The sequence below is a fragment of the Hyperolius riggenbachi genome, chromosome 11 (assembly GCF_040937935.1).
Source record: "Hyperolius riggenbachi isolate aHypRig1 chromosome 11, aHypRig1.pri, whole genome shotgun sequence".
Taxonomy (NCBI): Eukaryota; Metazoa; Chordata; class Amphibia; order Anura; family Hyperoliidae; genus Hyperolius; species Hyperolius riggenbachi.
Window position 1 is genome coordinate 199,356,384 of NC_090656.1, and position 21,766 is coordinate 199,378,149.

The window sequence follows — 21,766 nt, forward strand, 5'->3', positions numbered from 1 at the left end:
ACCTGCGCAATATCTCCAAGATGCGCCTCTTTCTTGATTACTGCAACTCCCTTCTGTCTGGCCTCCCTTTGAACCACATTGCCAGCCTTCAATCAGTTATGAATACGGCTGCCAGACTCATCTATTCTTCTCACTGATCCGCATCCACATCCCCCCTCTGTAAATCCCTGCAATGGCTCCCTATCCGGTTGAGGATAAGTTTCAAGAATCTGTGCCTGGCCTATAAATATGTGCGCAAAATCTGCCCTACCTACATCTCGAAGCTTGTTCTCAGGTATACACCAGGCCACCCACTCTGGTCCTCCAATGACCTTCACCTAACTGCTCGACGCATTACCTACTACCATGCGCACCTAGAGGATTTCCCAAGAGCTGCCCCCACCCTCTGGAACTCCCTTCCACCGCCCCTTCCTTCACTACATTCAAGTAAGCCCTCAAACCCCACCTCTTTAAGATGGCCTACCTACCCCCTACCACACAGTAACTATCTACTGAATACTTATTCTACCGACCTACCTAGTGTGTCCATCTCTCCTCCCTTTAGATTGTAAGCCTTTAGCATGGTCCTCCCTTCCCTAGTGTATTCTACATGATTGTGTGCTCCTTTCCTATGACTGCCTCATACTTGTATTATTGGGCATATCTAACCAGCCCAAAATAGCATGATCATGTTATTTGTACCGTTTGACTTGTATAACTTTGTCCTATGGTGTATAACCATGTTCCGTTACATCTGTATGTTCCGTTACATCTGTACCATCGTATGTATTGTCCAGCACTGCATAATATGTTGGCGCTTTATATAGTCAATACATAATAATAAAAGTAAAAATGAATTTCTTTCCATGCCACATCTTGCACAGCAGCCACTGCATACCTGGCTGTATTAGCCGAATTAAGCCTTCATGTTGCGCCACTTTGTCCTTCCAGCTCCTCGTCTTACTTGTTGCTGCCACAAGGTTGCATTTCACTTGCTGCAAGGATAAAAAGAAACTAGTATAAAACATTGTTATTAAGCAAGAAAGACAGTCTGGTTCCTGTCTGATGTGACGCAAATGAAATTAGGTTGTAAAATGGAGAGATAAGGCTGAGGGCACCATGAGGTAGACATACTACCGTTCTTTACAGCTAGAGGGCAGTAGACAACATCAACCCTGACCTGACCTTATTCAACCCTCACCTGCATCATGTCAGATTAGAATGAAGATTTCTAAAAGGTTGTGAAATCCCAGTTGTAGTCACATACATGTGCTTACAGTGAGAACGTATATAATAAATCCAAGAAGAATTATTGCAAAAATGTTCATGACGGAGGTGTGCAGTGCATATTGGATCAGGTCATTTGGGTGCTGGGATAGGCAGGATTCTAATAGGCACCAATGGAAATTATCCTTAATTGGGCACCCTGGCGGTGAGTTAAAAATAGCAACCGATCAGCTACAGTAATAGTGGAGCCGACTATCTATTTTGTAGACAATCGGCTACAAATAGTTGTCATTTGGGTGCCAGGGGTTAGTGTAACATAATAGGAGGGGGAGGTTAGTGTTAGGCAATAGGGGGGGGGGGGGTTAGTGTTAGGCATTGGGAAGGAGGCTTAGTGTTAGGCATTCGGAGGGGGTTAATGTTACATATTAGGAAAGGGGGTAACTGTTAGGCATTAGGAGGGAGGGTTGGTGTTAGACATTATGAAGGAGGGTTAGTGTTAGGCATCAGGAGGGAGGGTTAGGCATTAAGAGGGGGTTAGTGTTTGGCAATAGGAGGGGGGTTAGTGTTAGTCTTTAGGTTGAGGGATTAGTTACATAGTAGGAGGAGGAGGTTAGCATTAGGCATTAGGTGGGGGATAGTGTTACATAATAAGGGGGGTTAGTGATAGGCACTAGGAGGGGGGTAGTGTTAGGCATTAGGTGGGAGGGTTAGTTTTAGGCAGTTCGAAGGGGTGGTTAATGTTGGGCAATGGGTGGGGGGGGGGGGGGTTAGTGTTAGGCACTAGGAGCAGCAGAGTTGCTGTTAGGCATTAGGTGGGGTTTACTGTTAGGCACTAGGAGGGGACGATTAGTGTGAGACTGGGGGTTGGGTAACTCTATCATAAATATTAGTAATGTCAATTACCATAATTTCTACTATTGGCACCACCCGGCGCCCAACTCACACAGTGGTACTGCAATACGCACTCGTGCATATGACCTACAATTACATGGACACTGTTTCATTACCTTCTTTCAATCTTGACTATGGTCTGATATAACCCAAATGAGAAATCTAGTGTCTGCTCCAAAATTATTAGAAGATACTAAAAAAAATGCAGGCTAGGTTTTCCGAATCACTTATGTTCTCCAGACATGGAGAACCTTAAAAAGTCAGGCTTTCCACAATAGGGAGCTTCTAGTGTGTGATGCTCACCTCATATTTCTGCAGAGCTGCCATTCGCTCCTTCTCCAGCTGCTCCAGCTGCTGCATGGCTTCTTCCAGGGCTTTGTCCTTCTCCTCGCGGATGGTCTCCAGCTCCTTCTTCTCAGCCTCTGTCATCTTGATGGCGATCTCCTGCTCCTGGTGGAGCTTCTCCAGCATGGCCCGCTTGGCAGCTTCCTCTTCTAGGAGCCTGGAAATGGTACCGGACAGAGTAAGCTACATTGAGACAGGTCCAGTAATCTGAGTGATAGAACAAATTCTAACTAAAGAAGGCAAAACACTTCTCAGGGGACTGATGCTAATTTTGTTCTACATGGAACAAAAAAAAATCCTTTGTCAGGGGCCTAACTACAAATCATGGGCCCCCCAGCAAAACCCAACAATGTTCACACCCCTTCCCTTGCCTACCCCTAATGACACTCACAGCCTGTGGGCCCATCTTGCAAGGGTCATAAAACAATGTGGACATCAAAATCCTCACACCCATAACAAGTGTAGCCACAAAAACACCTGATCTGAAGGGTAAACCCCTTTATCAGAGGGAATAAACTAATAGTTGAGTTCACTTTACAGCTTCGGCCAATCTGCAGGTTAGAGAGGTTATCTGCTCGAATATACAGTAATGTAATGAACAAGGCCACGAAAAAAAAAAAACATTTTAGGTTTCTAACTCTTCCCCACTTTTGATAAAAAAAAGTTTTCTGTTTTCTTACCTTACGAAAATGTTAATCCTTTCCAATCCAATTTCACAATCACCCACGTCCGATTTTGATCCACGTAGGGGGACACCATGCTGGCGCCACTAATGACAGCCCAAATTCCATCAGCATAATATTCATATTATGTGACAGAGCAGTGAAGGATCAGCGGCAATCAAAGTGTCATGTCAAGTCCAACACTTTAATCTGAAGGGGCTGACACAGCGCTGGATGTTATGCGGAAACAGCGCCTTTTAGTGCCAGACAGTTTTCTTATGTCAGACTATGTCCAACATTGGACCTATGGGGGGAAAGGTCAATGACGGGCATAGTCCGATATAGGATTGAAACGTTTCAAAGCACCCAACAAGCAAAAATAAAGTACAAAAATAGGGTAAGCAAAAGACAACCCCAATACCCTAGTTAAATTAATCAAACAAAACTTATTTTAGGTCATTGTTTTCTGCTTGTGCAGAAAAATTATTTTATTGAAGGTAATGGGGGAAATGCCATAAAACATTTTAATTAGATGTTGTCTGTGACTCTGGCACAATTAGTGCATGATATAGAAGAATCCAGAAAATCCGCACACTGCGTATGAACCAAGTTCACAATTTAATCAAAACATCGTGACACAGGCCATTCCATCAACCAACGATTCGTTTCGGGGCCACGCAGGGTCCCCTTTGTCAAGGCAATAAAACACAGAATGGTGACAACATGTAAAATAGTGAAGAACCTCTTATAAGCAATACCCCACTCAATCAATGAATCAATGAACCACTCCCCTTCCTCATCAGATGCAGCTGCTGCACAGAAAAATTACCATAAGTAAACAGATCCTTGCAGTGTGATGGTATCATAAAATGCTGATAAATGCAACACAGTACAGAAAATACACAGATCACATTTACCTGTCGCCATGGGTCCCAAGCAAAAACACTCATCCCCCTGCTAAAAACGCACTGGGACACACAAACTGACGTTATGGGCGAAAATCCCGCCTCTCAGCAGCGGGGGAGCCAGCCCGGACCGTGCACCTGGCCGGTCACAGCCAGTGTCACTCAATCACAGGCCAGCTCCTCCCCGCTTCATCCGTAGTGGTGCTGCGCAGAAAAACTGCGTAGTCCCCGGCCGCTCCCCGCATCAACGCCGAGAAGAGCCCCGCCCACCCGCGTGACCCAACCAGATCACGCAGGCGTGCACAACCTGACGCTGCCATGTTCACATGACGCCCCCTATTGAGGAGGCGCCGTCACCACGGCAACCTGCCAAAACATGCGCACCACACAGGGATGCTTGTTGGGTGACTTGTCATATCAGTATTATATTATGGATTGTACAGTATATCTGTTTATCTCTGAGGTTTATCTTTAAAGACCAACTGTAGCCCTGAAAAGCCATCTGTGGACAGAGGGAGATACAGTTTGGACTGAACTGCTGGTTGCAGTGTCCTGACCTTGTCTGCAGGAGTCGAGCACTTTCCTCTTCTAGTCGGGCTTGCTTCTCATCATCTAGCGCCTCCTGCAGGCGATGGTACATTTCCTCCAGCTCTTGCACTCTCTTGAAATGCTGCTCCAGCTCTGAGGATTTCTGTGCCACTTCCTTCTCCATCTGCTGCCGAATCTTTGGAGATAGAAACAATGGAGATGTAAAGAGAGAATGGATAACAGTTTAGTGGTATGTGACCAGCCTACTAGCCCTGCCACATGGCCATTGGCCAAAGAGAGGCTAAAGAGAGGCTGGCAGTAAAATAACCCAATGAGATTACTGAACAGAAAGTTAGCTGTGTGCCAGAAGATGCCACCCTATGCAATTGCATTATCTAGTAATGTGATTTCAGTTTAGCAGTTGTTTATGGCACCAATGTAATTAGAGGTTATAGGGTGAAGCGGTGAGTTGGGCGCTCGATAGCAGCCGATTGGATTTAGTTTGATTAGCCAATAGGCTATTATAGCTGACTGGTTAGTGTCACGGAACAGCCGTGAGAAACGAGAACGCAAACGCAGTCGGTTTATTGCACCGATTGCCAGTGATGTGCTATATCCGGATTGATTGTGTAGGAGCACCTGCAGTCTTTTCTCAGCAGAGAGATAGCATCAGCTTAACTGCAGGATGGCTCTTTTGATATGCTAATGAGCAGGAACAAACCCTTGTGTTCAGGAAGCTAATCCCAGCAGGGGGCTATTCAAAACCTGCTTTCCCCCCAGACTGGCCGGAGCCATATAGACAGAATAAGAAAGCATGGAGTTTAGGATTTTGAGCATGTTTAAGCAATACCGTTCAGGTGAGAAATGTGAAATTTATATCATTCTGCTGGTCCGGATCTTGTGAGTATTGTGATATTAAATTGGGGCCACTGGCATAACCAGAACTCGGGGGATTCCACTGTTTTTTTTAACCGGGCATGCAAACATGCCCAAGTTTGGTATCATATGAACTGGCCTAGTCTGAGAAATCTGAATATGTGATGGTCATGTGTGTGCAGAAAGCGTAAGCCGAGATATGGCAAATGTCATATTTGGTGGGCATAGAGCACCCCTCCAGGGAGCTCACCGCCCCTGTCCAACCCCTGGGCTGTACTTGAGGCTCCACCCAAAGGTGTGCATTGTTCAAAAGTGTTTGCAAGGGACCACTCCCTCAGTCCTCCACATTCCATCTATATGAGAGATGTCTGGTGCTAGCCAGAGGACACATGGCTAGCGGCCATCTTGATCGGCCATCTTGTCTGAACTGAAACAAAGGACATTTTCCATTTTGCTTGGATTTTAAATTGAGCTGAAACAAAGGAACTTTGATTCTTCCCACTAAAGGACATCTTTCCAGGAACGAAGTATGTTTTCTCCCTTTCTTTTATTTTTCATACTGGCTATTAATGTTTCAATAATTGTTGATTTTAATAATTGTCTGTATATATTAATTATTTATATTGCCGTGAATAAAAGACTTTATCAAAGTCATTCACTGTTCCGCTACCCTGCTTTTCAGCCATACACAGGAACTGATCCCAGGTCTCTGGAGAGACGCTACTACTATTGTTGATATCTAGACAGAATAGAGTGTGTTTAACCGTTTTTATTCGCAGGACTAGTCAGTCAGTCGGGTCCACTGGCCCATACCAGTGGTGGTGGCAGTTATACCCTGAAATCGTGTGTAAGTTGTATTTCCGTAACCCCACAGGCTCCCTTCTGGTCGGGCTGCTGCCCAAATTTCTGTCGGTTTCTGCGCAAAGATCGCGACCAAAGCTTGCATGGTCTGTGTGCTGAAACCGATTGGAAGGCAATTTGCGGTCTGACCACTAGGGCTCCTGTGACAGTTAGTACTTTGGCTACTAGTCAGTTAGTGCTTTTGGTGCAGGTTAGTGTAAGGAATTCGGAGGAGGGTTAGTGTTAGGCATTAGCAGGGGGGTTAGTGTTAGGAGTGGGGTTAACGGTTAAGGATACCAGAGCCGAAATATATAGGAGAAAACTTGGAGCTGGCATGTATGAGAGCTGTCCTGATGCCCACCGCTCCCGTTCTCCTTCCTGCCCCTCTGATGCTCTTAATTGCCCTTTGCTACCGTCTTCCGGGTCGCCGAAGTCGGGCATCTCTGCGCCGGTCTGGCTGCGCGCACCCTGCGGCGCCCCACCACGGCCGGGAGAGCTCTGCACATGACATCACGATTACATCACGGCTCCCGTGCTCCCGGCTGAAACTCAGGCAAGGTGGCCAATAACAACCTTTGCCAAGAATCCAGCAGCCCCCAACAACACTCAGTCTCTCGTAGTGATTATTGCAATCTGATAATTACCATTACATGAAGTTTCGCAATTACGGCCATACATAATTACAATTTTGTATTGATTCAATTGAATTTGTGTAATCCATTCATAATTTAATAGTTAATAGCAAAGCCTATCGTCACCAAAGTGCTATCGTCACCAAATTTACTACGTATATTAAGAAGGGTAGGAAGAAAATGTTGTTTTATCGATTTTAAAAAATACCAAAAGAGAAATGTTTTTTAAACTCAGAAAACTGACAGTCAAAAAAACATTTTTACTTTGCATTTTTTTAAAATTAATTTTCTGAAAACTACAAGGTTTTTTTGAAAAATTATGTTTTTGTCATGTTTCCACTATTCCCTTAACATACATGGCAATGTTGGTGTTAATAGCACGTATGGGGGCTTTGCTATGAACAGCTACAGTCGGCACAAAATTATGGGAAAATTACACGAAAATTACGGCTTCTGATTATGTTCACAAACTGAAGTAACTATGATTTTACCCCAAATTTCCCATTACGATTTTGCATCGTGAATTACAATGTGAAATTACGAGTATGGGAAATTTGTGCTCATCACTAGTCGCTCGGCTAGCGATCAGCCTGTTCTTCACACACACCTGCTCCATTGGCCCTAACCATTGCCGATGCATTGACATGGCTAGGTGGCAACTAATGCATTTACTGTAAACCAGCCCCAGTCTATAAACACTCTGCATAACAATTTAAAAAAAAATCTATGCTTAGTGGGCTCCTCTGATCCTGACCAAAGTCTATGCCCTGTGGAAAAATTGTATATTACATAATTACAGTTAAGCAAGCTGAAATACAATTTGCCATTAGTACCTGCTATGTATACAGCTGAACCAAAGGGGTTTCTTTTAGCTACTGACACACACTGGCCTAAACTCAGCTGAGGCGCCCTGTCACTTGAAGTATTGAGCCCGATCCATGTGGGCGATTGTCCTTGTAGGTGTGTATAAGACTTTACCATTAGTGAAGTTTATCTTTAACCCAAAATGTGCACCTGGAAGGTCCTTGAGAGAGTGTGCCGCGAAGGATGGGAGGAGGTTAGTAAGCGTAATTACTTACCTAGGAGTTGTTGCTCCTCTGGCCATGGGGGCCGCCATTTTCCCCACGGAACGATCGCAGTTGTACCACATTATGTACTTCTCTGGGAATTTGTGCATGCACTCCCTCCGTAATGCATGCCGAGAACATCTCATCCATGGACTACATCTCCCAGCATGCATTGCAGCCGGTGTGAGAGGAAGACTTTGACAGAAAGTTCACCGTGCGGTACAGCTGTGGTCAGTCCATGGAGAAGATGGTGGCTCCCATGGCCAGAGGAGCAGCAGCCCTTTCATAAGTAATTGCTCCCACCCCAAAGCCCCCCAACAGTACTCTCTATCATAGACCTTAGTTTTAAAAAAATAATTCCAGGTGCACAGTCCTCTTTACAGATAGCTTCTGTGTACCTCTCATCCCAGAGTGTCCTTTAGAAGAATCGATCCCTCCGGTGACAGTTGGGCGTTGAGTTCTGTACAGACACGTCACTAGCCTCCAGGCTAAGGAAGCATTCTGTTACTATAGAAGGGGAGGGGGTGCTGACAGCGTGGTGCATGAGAGTGCAGAGTGGCATGTAGGGGGTGTAGTAGGAGAACAGTGCTTTCGGCCTGCACTTGGCTGTCACGGCCCACCAGTTTGATCTCTTGCCGATGCATTGAGGGGACCAGGGGCTGCTGCACACATACTATATTCCTGCCAGATTCTCAACCGAGAACCACCATGTATACAAGGCTTAAAGAGAACCAGAGACACAGCACCCTCATGTATTTTACCTTATAAATCAGTGGGAACATGACAGTAAACACCTAATCTGCTCTTTGTTTCATTGTTCTCTGTCCAGGGCTGTGGAGTCGGTCCAAAAATCCACCGACTCAGACTCCTCAGTTTAGGATTCCACCGACTCCTCGACTCTGACTCCTCTAATTTGCATATTACAATTTTGTTGATTAACAGTATGTACGTGAAATTCGTCTCTTAACTGCCAACGCTTAGGAAAGACAACTGAAGTGAGAAGGATATGTACACTACTATATTTATTCCCTTTAGACTAAAACTAGTCCTTGGTAAGAGTACTTGTAAAAGGTACAGACCAGAACAAAGAACATCTATCAGGCCCTAGGCAATGTAACTGTGGGTACATGTAAGAATGATGTGCAGGTACTCTGCAGGGGAATGAGGAGATTGTTCCTCTATTACACATTCTTCATGCACAATCTGAACAAGGTTTATGGGTGATAGACAACACCTCTATGTTCAATGTGCACAACATTCTCAGTGGATTCCCTGCAGCTCTGTGGGGAGTGCATATGTAGAGTATAGTACTACTGTGTAACAAAGGAAACCTGAGACAGATGAAATTAAAGTTTTATACATACCTGGGGCTTCCTCCAGCCCCCTTCAGGCTAATCAGTCCCTTGCTGTCCTCCTCCGCCACCTGGATCTTCTGCTATGAGTCCAGGTACTTGAGCCAGTCTGGTGTAGTGTGCATGCACACACTCCGCCGCCGGGAGCGTACTACACCTGCGCAGCACTATTGTGCAGGTGCAGAACGCTCCTGGCTGTGGAAGCAGCACGTAGCCAGACTGCTCTGACTGGCTGAATTACCTGGACTCATAGCAGAAGATCCAGGTGGCGGAGGAGGACAGCGAGGGACTGAATGGCCTGAAGGAGGCTGGAGGAAGCCCCAGGTATGTATAAAGCTTTTCTTTTAATTCGCCTCAGGTACCCTTTAATTCATAGTCACCAAACCAAATTTTAACATCATATCAAATTATTTGATTTCATGAGCAAAGAGAGTGCATACATTTGCATAAACCAGCATCAATGCAGAATTATCTCCATCTCATTGACCATCTCTATTAGTGACATGGCTACACATCAGGCTTTATACTTACAGCATAGATGTTATTTCGTATATATATATATATATATATATATATATATATATATATATATATATATATATGAGATTCCTGTGTACACATCATATATACTGTACAGTCACAATCAGATATGTGTTATAATTTAAGTAGGCCTCAGTTATTTGGACTGAGTTTAGGTAAAAGGCTTGTCCGCAGAGTATACCTTTAAAATAAATAGAGTTTCTTGTGATGTAGGTGTCACGATTTCGCGAACGCCATTGCGGCAAGCGCATGTAAATGCGCTCAAACTATGATCTGGAGAGCCCCTTTAAATTCATTAGCCTGTTTTTAGAAAATGAGTGTTTTTCCATCTCACTACCCCTGCACTGGGGGAATGTGAGTGCTTGTTTACACTTCTTGAAGATCCCCAATAAAACCCTAAAACCAGAGCCATTCACATAGCACACAAATCTTCTTCAAAAGTGATACTAGCTAGGCCTGGACAAACAGGCCGGGTCGTAAACTCATTAGGACCCATTCACATTCCTGCATCTAGCCTGAGGGGAGTTAGAGAGAATGACTTTTAATTTACCTGGATATGAAGGAATAAGTCATTCAGACATTTTACTAAATTAATCAGTTTTCTGTCGAGGCTAGCCATTACAAAATGAGCAGACCATAATTAGTAATGATTTGTGTGTGGTAGAACCAATCAGAACGTTCCTACCATTATCCGAAAACAAGCAACAGTGTGATTTGCCTCGGGATACCCCAAGATGCACATGTTTGGTATCTGTGTGACACAGAGAACGCTAGAAGCGCGCCCGTGTCACTCGCTGCAGGTTTTGGTCGGCTGTTGCCGAGCTATGATCATTCCAGTTATTTCCTATTCTTTCTGCTTGTCATAACAAAGGGCGGGAGAAGGTATACAACACCCATCTCCTTTTACAACTCCGCCCTCTGGCAGAGGAAGAGTTAAAACCAACAATGCTGGACAGAGAGGGGAGTCTTTTGCCCAGCCATCCTGTACCATCACGGATTTGGGCTGGATGATAAAAGGATTAATACCTATTCCGCAGAACTTTCCAGAATTGGAGTACATATCTTCTGTGGGACTTACCGCAAAGGACACGAAAAGAATTCACATCTTCAGAGAGACATGTTACCATAACTGTGTGATATAAAATATTGTTAGTTTTGCTATCTCTAGAAAGGTTGTTAAATTAACCCTTTTTCCTACAGGATTTAGCTAGAGTTAGAATTAGCGCATTCGCACGCTTTTATTGCGGATTGGTGGCAGCGACCTGGCCTCTATATGAGAGCACAGATTGTCTCGATTGTATATACAATCGAAATTGGACTGTGTGTGGACTCACCAACCAATCCAAAAGGTTACTTTGCCTGCAGTTCTGACTGTTCAGGATTCCCTCAGGGTCTGAGGCTTTATGGTAAACTGCAGCAAAGGGAACAGGAATTGGTGGGTGACTGCGCATACGTCACAGTAGGCAGAAGCATCTCAGGGTCTGCTTGAAACAGATGAATAACAAGCAAATACTGAGAACATGTTCCTGATGGAAGGCCACAGGCCTACACTGCCCAAGACAAATGGACTACGAGAACAATCAACATAGGCCATATTTACAAATACCACATTCCTGTAAGTGAAAAGTGGTCATTAAATATTAATCGAGTAGGTGTGTATTAGGACACCACGAGGGGTCGAAGCCAATAGCCAGGTCTGGGGGATGGCTAAGATGAGGTCACATTTAACTCTTTCCTAGTCGGTATTAAAGAGCCGGGTGGGCTGACGGAGCTCACTCTGATTCCTAATTTCCTGCTCTCTATATGCTGACTGGAACACCTAATTATTTTCCTTTCTTTATGTAATCTGATATAATGTATGCTGTACATAGGTAGTCTAGAAGATGTAACGTAAGATAGATATAAGGAGACCTGATTGCCCTCAGAAGGAAGGTAATCACGCCGCTGTAACGCAACATGGAACTTTGCTTGGCCAGGATATGATGAACTGTATCTGTATAGTTGTGTACTTAATAAACTCCATCAAACTTTGAAGAAGCCTGAGAAAGTCTATCTCCTGCTTGCTGTGATGAGTCGTGTTTGCAACTCTTGCTGATGAGTTGCTGGTGCCGGAGCAAAAGGTGATTTATAACAGTTTATAACAGTGGTGCTGAAAAACCCTTCACTGTCTAGCAAAACAGGCAGACAGGGGCCGGGGGCCGAAGTTTTCAAGACATTCCACAGCGAAACAAGCGGAGTAGACGCGGACTGGAAAGCTTATCAAGCTGATAAGTGGTGTGCGTGAGCCAGCACACGGGCTGCAATTCGAGGAAATCAGCGGCGAAACTCTTGGACGTTAAACTTAAGCTGCAGGTGAACATGCAGTTAAAAGCCTAAACAGGATCGGGAGGTGTAGGAACGCTCCGAGGCCGGCTCGCAACTGCCGCAGGGGAGATGCCGATCCACTGAGCCAGTGTGGGGACAGACGGATTACGCTCAGAAGTTCCGGGGGTCCAACCAGTTTCGTGGGAAAGTTGCAAAGGCTAATCGAATTGGCAGGCGTAAGAAGTCCGGGACCACAGGCACGTATGGTTTACGTTGTTATATTGCATTATCTTTCTTGTATTTGGAGTTGTACATGTTCATGGCCCCCACACGTCATGGCAGGGGGGGGAGGAGGGGCTGGGGGATCCACGTCACGTCAGGCTGCGCTCGCAGAGCAGGGCAGAGCAGCTGAGAGGAAGGGAGGGTAGAAGATAATGAGACATTCTACTGAGTATCTCGGATCCCGGAGTATTTCCCCAGAGCCTGGGTCCAGGGAAAGGAATGCCAGAATATGTGCACCAAGCAGTTGCTGTGAGACTAGCATGGTCACGGATAGGAAGTGTTTCCCAGCTAGGGGCATGGAGACACGTAGAAGTCAGATATTTCCCAGGGAGTGATTTGCAAGTGCAGCGCAGATCAGGAAAGTATCTGTAGTGGGTTGCTTATGGGATTATTCCTTTAAGTGAGGCACCTTAACGGGTGATGCAGCATGAGTTCCCAAGAGAATAAAGGGGGGACAGTGCATCAGGGGGTGCCGGAGTTGGAAGAAAAAGGGACTTAACCAATCCAGGTATCCGTCGCTGCGGCTGCAGAGCGGTAACATTTTTTTCCATTTTTTTTCGTGGACAGGGCCAGAGCTTGATTAAGAGGTCAATGCTGGGCTGGGGCTGTTTGTGTGTTTTTTCGTCCACTGATTGGTCACATTTTTTTTTTCCAGCTCCTACCAAGTGTAGCACAAAGAACAAGAACTGACAGCATTTCATGGGGCAATTATAAAGATGAAAGAATTGCCATTTACAGAGGAACAGTGTATCAGTACAGTGTTTGCCATATGACTACCTACCAAGTGGGCATTCAAGGATCTGCATACAGGCATTTGACGCTGGAATGCTTAGCCCTGCACCGTGTAGTTTAAGTGCAAAGTGCTCCTTCCTACTGGGAGGCAGCCATTTTTTTTGTAGTCTGGGAGTAGTGGCACGGCAAACAGTGGTCAGAGGGTACAACACACAGGACTTCTAGCAGAGCTGGTATCGCAATGAAGTTCTAGGTAAGTCAATGCAAAAATGAGTAAGAGCATTGCGGGCTCACCTGCCAAGCAGCAACAGGTGTGTGACATCCGTAATCTGTGCATGCGACGGCCGCGTATGTACAGAAGGGGGGGTGTGGTGAGAGCTTGCAATGAGGTGAGAGCTTCCAACGGTGAAGTCCGCGGGAGCATATTTTAAACAGGTAAGTACTTAGGAGAGTACTGAGGTAGGGGAGAGAAGTTTAACTCCAATCTACCAAAAAGAGTAAACAGAGTTCATGAGTACAATAAAGCAACGAGATCAATTACGGTATATATATTGATCAATTTAAAGTATACAGAGTACAAGCCGCAGGGCGAAACCTAAATCATTAATAAGAATTGATTTGTTTGTATTTCGATTTCAGGAGCTTGGCAATATGGGATCGAGACAGCTGCAGTGCTGGCAGCAAAGATGGAGATGTCAGTCAGATAAGCGAGAGGTTCCAGATGCCAATCTGAGTTTGGAGAACAGCGAGATTCCTGAGATTGGAAAGAGACTAAAAAACGAGATTCCTGAGATAGGAAAGAGACTAAAAAAACTGACTGCTGAGCAAAGCATAATGCAAATTGCTAATGTTTTTCTGTCCCAAGGAGGTGCTTTTATAATGAAGAGTACCCTGCTGATGGTGATCCTAGGCTGCCATTTCGTCCTAGGAGAACGAAGAGAGGACATTCTCATGTATAATAAGGGGTTAATGAGAACACAAGTGCCAGGTGCAAACAAATTTCATAGCACAATGTGGGTGAAAGGTCTGAAGGGTCAGGTGTGCTGAAAGTTTGAATTGAACGGCAGTGTAAATCTGCTATTGAATGACAGACTCCCAGAATCGATGCACCAATCAAAAGTTTTGGTAAAAGGTACAGTGCAGTACAATGGGTACATGAAAAAGGTGAAGTGTGTGATTCGGGGGTACCTTGTTTTGGTTATACAGAGTGAGATGGTTCCAGATTGGAGAGGAACGAGCAGGAGGCGTCAATTCTCCTACGGGAGAGACGCAGGGGACAACATCACACTCTGGGGTTCCAAGGGAGGGTGTCTCCGAAACAACTATACACACGTAGAGGCGGGAAAGCCGAGGGTTTGTGGTTCTCGAAACAAGAAGTAAAAATCGAGATCCAGCCACATTTCCAGGTGACAAAGAGGGTGGGGAGAGCGATCTCGGGGGAGGGAAAGCCAACACGGGGAACCCCATTCTCACTACACGGGTCACAACAGGGGACAATATTACACAGTCCATATGCAGCCACTTATCCTCATGCTAGTTGGGTAAGTGAAGAGGTACTCTTAATTGAAAGATTGCAGAGAGTACAGTCTTCCCGACCTCAGGTACATATTGTGCCTCAGGACATAAGGGGGGAAGAGGTCCAATCAGGACAGTTGGGGACATATTTTGTCAGGTAGATGCTAAAAGATCCTGTACAACTGTGATTGGACAAGGGGAGGTATATCGATTTTTCTGGAGAAGGATCTTTTGCATGGAAGCTTCGAGATGTTTGAGTGAACAAATGGAAAGGGTGCAACACTTCTTTAGGCACCGCCACTTCCTTAGTTCCCACCTCAACACATGTCTTACACCATGACCTGAAAGGTCAACATTTTTTGGTGCTAGACGGGGAGGTGAAACAAGTAGAGTTGCCCTCATACGGGCAACTCTCACAGAAGTACCTGTGTTTGCTGGGGCAAGTCAAATTTAGTGAAGAAGCCTGCTGGCTCAATAACACAGAATGCAAGGCTACCATTCAAAAGATCCGCCCTGAAGCCAAACCGATAGTTCCGGTGGCTGAAGGAAAGGTTTGTTTTTTTAACATAATGTCTAAGGACACAGTCAAGGTACATTTTCATAATTGTTCCGATATGGTTGATTTTTCAAGGGGAACATATTGTGCGAGCGGAGATCCCATATGGGTCGAGTCGTCCAAGTTTGATGACGTTATTCCTCAAATTGTTAAGAGAACTCTAAAGTTCAAATTTTCACGGGAAGTTCCCATCCTGAAAGATAGCACGACATGGGACAAAGGGGAACAGGTTTTGACCCAAGACGACCACACTTTGTTACAACGGTTAAACAAACAGAACACTAAGTTAGAGGTAAGATTTCACCATGATACAGGTGATCTTAACGAGGTAGAACACAAAAATAAGCAGGTGAGTTCCAGTCTGACCTGGTGGAAAAGGTTTCCGACGATGTTCCAGGGAAACTCGGCTCTGCAGTTCAAAAGTTCTTCCTAAACCCACTGGTCGTCTGGATGGGGATGACAACTTTGGGCATCGTTATCCAGGTGAGGTTGTGTGTTAAATTACGCAAAACAAATTAACATGGTCAAGAGATTGGTGCCTCATAAACAATCTCATGAACCAATATTTCCAAATTAAGGGATACACAGGGTTATGGGTATAGGTGTAGTAGTACCGGTGATGGAGCTGATTGTATAAAGGCGCTCTTTTAGAAGGCACCTGGCACTCCTCCGTTGTGTAACAAACAAACGAGTTTCACTTTTCTGTGGTCATGCAGGTTTGTGAGTGATACGCAAGTGACGCAAATGCTGAGCATGTGGTATAGAGGGACTTAGAAGTAGGGCCTCCCTAGAGAGCCTGGTTACAGGAAGACCAAGAGGTCTTGCCCTCTCTCCCAGGGATAACCGCCTAGAGCAGAGAAGTTGTGTGAGCACGAACATCGAAAAGTGAAACATAAAGAAAAGAAACCAGGTACTGTTGGGTTCAGAAGCTGGGATCTGTGGATCAAGCCATTTAGGGGGGATTGTTATAATTTAAGTAGGCCTCAGTTATTTGGACTGAGTTTAGGTAAAAGGCTTGTCCGCAGAGTATACCTTTAAAATAAATAGAGTTTCTTGTGATGCAGGCAGAAGCATCTCAGTGTCTGCTTGAAACAGATGAATAACAAGCAAATACTGAGAACATGTTCCTGAAGGAAGGCCACAGGCCTACACTGCCCCAGACAAACGGACTACGAAAACAATCAACATAGGCCATATTTACAAATACCACATTCCTGTAAGTAAGTGAAAAGTGGTCATTAAATATTAATCGAGTAGGTGAGTATTAGGACACCACGAGGGGTCGAAGCCAATAGCCAGGTCTGGGGGATGGCTAAGATGAGGTCACATTTAACTCTTTCCTAGTCGGTATTAAAGAGCCGGGTGGGCTGACGGAGCCCTCTCTGATTCCTACTTTCCTGCTCTCTATATGCTGACTGGAACACCTAATTATTTCCTTTCCTTATGTAATCTGATATAATGTATGCTGTACATAGTTAGTCTAGAAGATGTAACGTAGGATAGATATAAGGAGACCTGATTGCCCTCAGAAGGAAGGTAATCACGCCGCTGTAACGCAACATGGAACTTTGCTTGGCCAGGATATGATGAACTGTATCTGTATAGTTGTGTACTTAATAAACTCCATCAAACTTTGAAGAAGCCTGAGAAAGTCTATCACCTGCTTGCTGTGATGAGTCGTGTTTGCAACTCTTGCTGATGAGTTGCTGGTGCCGGAGCAAAAGGTGATTTATAACAGTTTATAACAATATGTATATCTGACTTTAAAAATTCGGGGACTGCTTTATTGAAGCAGCACAAGTAACTCATTTAGATTGGTTTATTTCATTTTTGTGGGCTGAACACAGCTATTACTGTATATATACTGTATATATACATTATTTTTAATGACTATTATCTGAGAAATAGAACATTTTATCATATTTTCTATTTTAATTACAGTTACAAATGCATTAGGAGTCGGAGTCGGTGCATTTTTTCCTGACTCCGACTCCAGGCACCCAAAATTGCTCCGACTCCACGACTCTGACTCCACAGCCCTGGTTTAATCTGACCGTTATCACCTCTGATAAGAATCCCCGACTGAGCATTCAGTCTGGCTTTACTACGGAATGATTATAGCTGAGTCTTTCTTCTCTGGTGTTATTTCAAGCCCAAGCCTGCCCCCTTGTGGCTCTGCTATAATGACTCAGCTATAATCATTCCCGGCAAAGCCAGACTGAATGCTCAGTCGGGGATTCTTATCACAGCTGATAACAGCCACTTTTAGCAGTGAGAATGAAACAGAGAGCAGGGTAGGTGTTTTCTCTAATGTTCCCAATGATATATATGGTAAAATACATGAGGGTGCTTTGTCTCTGGTTAACTTTAACCATTCTGCTATTTGCAGTCGGGGGAGCACCCATCAGGCGGAGTCTTTGCACAATTGGCTATTTGCCCATGTTCCCTTTGATTATTACCTCTTGTTGCTGCTCCAGCTCCTCTCTGAAGCGGTCCTGCAGCTCCATGTGATCCTCATGACGCTTCTTCTCCTCCTGCACGGCTCGGGAAGCGGCATCCTCCAATTGCTGGAAAAAGAGTATACAGATGTGATATTCACACCCACTGCAATCTGCAAGAGGGGAAAGATAGTGTGTAGTGGGGTCGCAGGAAGCGATGCCTGCATCCTAGAGGGGGATGGGTGAGGCCAAAAAAAAAAAACTATTACAGGTAATAGTATCAGTCTTTTGGTGGTCTGTCTGCGTCTCTCCATGTGGTGCTGCCCCACTTGTGGGATTGCTTAGGTTGTTTTGTAGAGTACGTTTATTGGTGCTGCCCATTCTACTGGATGCCAGGTGGAGCCGATAGTTAAAATATCAGTAATGTAATAAGACCGATATTTTACTATAGACTTACTCAGCCCTCTTACACTAACCCCCTACCTAATGCCTAACAGTAACCCTCCCTCCTAATGCCTAACCTGAACGCCCCTCCTAATGTCTAACACTGACTTCCCCCAGTGCTTAACATTAACCTTTCTAGCGCCCAAACGACTAAACTTAGGTAGCTGAGTAGGCGAGTAATAACCGTGTAGGCTAGTAATAGCCGATCTGCTAGTCTAACTATATCCTATGTTAGCTGATTTAGTAGGCGAACGGCTACTAATAGCTGATCATGATCAGCTCCCTTAATGCCATCTGGTGTGCACATTCCAATGCACGTCACATTCCATTTGTGATCATGCACTGGTGTGTGGCACCGTGTGTTGTAATAATACTCTCCCTATTAATGTTAAGGAAGACCTCTAACTCCAGGGGGGAAAAAAACAATCACTGTCATCACAATTTTTTTTAAAAGGCTTTGGTCTTTAAGGGCCAGAGCCTGCTGCTCCATGAGAAATTAAAGGTGCACTATGATGAAAAAAAAGTAAAATACACCTGTGCACAAGAATTTAAAGTGGTCTGAAAGTCAGCATTTCTACTTTGCTCTAAAAGATTCATTACAGCTTTAAAGCTACTATCCCAGACATTTTTTTGTAGCAAAACATCACTGAAATGTTTAAACACAGCACTTTTTACTGCTATTCAGCTTCAAATCTGCATCCAGACTGGAGATAACAGTATCTTTGTTTACATTCGAATGTTGTTACATTTGTGTGTAAACAACTGAAAACACTCTCTGAGAAGCTCTTTGTGCTTCAAGCACACACTGAGTTCAGAACAGCTCATTAGAAGATTTATTTATTTACATGACGAATTAGACCGGGACCGGCGGCAGGGAAAAGAGGGTCGGAGGAGGACGGAGTGGGACATGACAGCTGCAGGGGCCAATAGAAACCCCAGGTAAGTGTCGGATTTTGTCTTTTTAACTCCCTCCACAAAATCCCTTTAAATGAGAACTGTAGTAAGAGGTATATGGAGGCTGCCATATTTATTTCCTTTTAAGCAATACCAGATGCTTGGCAGCCCAGCTGATCTACTTGGCTGAAGTAGTGGCTGAATCACACCAGAAACAAGCATGCAGCTAATCTTGTCATATCTGTCAGCATTGTCAGAAACACCCGATCTGCTGCATGCTTGTTCAGGGTCTATGGCTGAAAGTATTAGAGGCAGAGGATCAGCAGGATAGCTAGGTAACTGGTATTGCTTAAATGGAAATAAATATGGCAGCCTCCATACACCTCTCTATACAGTTCTCCTTTAAGGACTGCCACAGTCTGTGTTTACAAATGCAAAAAATACGTAATTAAACCCCTATTCCACATTTTTTTTAATTCCGTCCAATTCATTCCCTTCCTCAAACCTATAGGTGTAACCTCCAAAGCCTGATGTATATCCTCTAGCCTTGGTTACTGAAGATGAAGCTTTGCTCTTCTATACAGAGCCATCTTGCCGCATCATATCTTTAGTGAACAATTACCTCCCACATCTTTTCCATTCCATGTCATGCTACCCAGAATCCTTTGCTCTCACCATCCTCAGTAGCTCCAGCTCTTGCTGCTTCGTCTCATTGGACATCTGAAGATCCTTCATCTTCCTGTGAAGTTCCTCCTGCTCTGCCTGTAGCTTCTGCCTTAGAGCCTTCCGCTTCTGCCTGGCATCTCTGTGTGGAGACGGGATCCCCATCTTCCTCAGGTTCACCACTGTCTGGATTGCTGCCCAGAGACAGAGTTCATAAATAAAACCAGAAGAAATCCAGAAATTCAACCTGCCATTCAAAGCTGTTTTCCTCATTTTGAGACATTTCTCATTAAACAAGTATCTTCAATTATCTAGGAAATGGGTAAATGAACTTGTCCTAGTTCATTAAGAACACGTCTGTTGCTATGAAGGTAAAGGGACAACAAGCAGTACATGACAGAATAGCTCTCTGAAGGTGGCGGGGGGGGGGGGGGGGGGGGGGGAGTGGTGTGAACAATGCATCCAGCAGCTAGTTGGACATCAGTGGTGGCTAAAGATCTGGCATACCTGATCTTTTACACAACGTCGGGTGTCAACTGTGCACACACCCAGATGCACACACAATCTATCTATCTATATTGCCTGCCTCAGGTGATTTCAATCTAGGGTGTGTACATAGCTTAAAGGATACCTTAGCCCTTAATGTATTCGGTAATTGACGCCCTGTGTGTATGTGGGGAGGTGAGCATAGGCTTAGAGCACCTCCCGTGACCTGGCGTCTATCTTCGTTCATTTGTAATCGGCCCCGTTCCAAATCCCTGGTCGGGGAGGTTGGCACAGGCGCAGTATGTCCGCAGGAGTATGTGAGCACTCCAGCGGGAAGATATAGCCAGTGCTCGCGGTCACCAACTGCCCAAGCGGACATACTGCGCATGTGCGCATAGTATGTCAGGGGCAAATGCATGCGCACCGGCTACGTCTTACCGCGGGAGTGCGCGCATACTTCTGTGGAAGTCTATGCGCACCTCCCCACACCCACACAGGGTGTCAATTACTGAATACATTACGGACTAATGTATCCTTTAAAAAAGAAGGAACCTCCTGTAGAACGCAGAAAGGTGTCTAACTTAAAGAGAAACCATAACCAAGAATTGAACTTCATCCTAATCATTAGCTGATAACCCCTTTCCCACGAGAAATCTATTCCTTTTCTCGTGCGGACCATCAGGGGTCTCTGTATGGCTGATATTGTGGAGAAACCCCTCTCCGTGTGATGTCAGGACCATGGTTCTGACATCACACTGTGGGAGCCTTGTTGCATTGTGGGAAATAGCAGGCTGTTGCCAAAAAAAAAGCAAGTAGTATCTTCTTCCACTGACATCACCTGCCAGCAGTAAACATGTCATCATGGGATACATGTCAGAATGTAAATCAGGGAGAGAAAAGATTTTACAATGAGCAAACAGTGACTAAATCATTTATACATAATTATTGTAAAAATGAAGCTCTTTTTTATTACATTATTTTCACTGGAGTTCCTCTTTAAACTATCCTATTTTTCACGTGCAAATCCTTTGGAACTCACCCTGTATCCACTCCTGTCTCTTTTTCTTATCAGACGCACTGATCTCGTAGCTTTTCTCCACACATTTCACAAGGAACAGACACTTCTTCCCATCTTTGTCTGTCAAAGACTGAAAGAGACCAACAGAAGGACCACGTTTACCAGCTGAAGGACCATAAATGACCAGAGAACACTTCCACTTAAGCTGCCAGGTGAGGGGATGCTGAAAAATGAATCCAACTCAAACCTAGTTTCCAACCTAAGGAACCAGATTTCAAGTGAATCTCCCCTTCCCCAGTAAACTGCTACAAACAAACCTCTACAGTGATCAGTATGAAGGCTCCATTGCAATTTATTGCAACATATAGTGAAAAACAGGCAGCAGTCAACAGATGGATGCAGAATGGACCCAATGTTTAAAATGTGTCTTACGTGAACCAAGTTTCATTCTCAATCAAAATTCCCCACAACCAAGCCAAACTGAGCATCTGTGAGAGATAAGATTCAAGATGGCTCTTGGTGGTTGAACTTCCAAGTGCCAAGATTCTGCAATGAGAGAGACCAGGAGCCCAATGGTGCAATATTGTTAA

General features: G+C 44.7%; 1 protein-coding gene across 1 annotated transcript in view; it reads right to left on the reverse strand.

The window, feature by feature from the left end:
• The window catches only part of SWAP70 (switching B cell complex subunit SWAP70), a 124,654-nt gene that overhangs the window by 15,357 nt on the left and 87,531 nt on the right, over positions 1-21,766 (reverse strand). Inside the window, exons 6-11 of the mRNA XM_068260998.1 lie at positions 21,198-21,306; positions 19,685-19,866; positions 17,693-17,800; positions 4,567-4,733; positions 2,401-2,599; positions 878-974 (exon numbers count right to left, since the gene is read on the reverse strand). Coding sequence (XP_068117099.1) covers positions 878-974; positions 2,401-2,599; positions 4,567-4,733; positions 17,693-17,800; positions 19,685-19,866; positions 21,198-21,306 — 862 coding nt within the window. The remainder of the gene's footprint in view (positions 1-877; positions 975-2,400; positions 2,600-4,566; positions 4,734-17,692; positions 17,801-19,684; positions 19,867-21,197; positions 21,307-21,766) is intronic.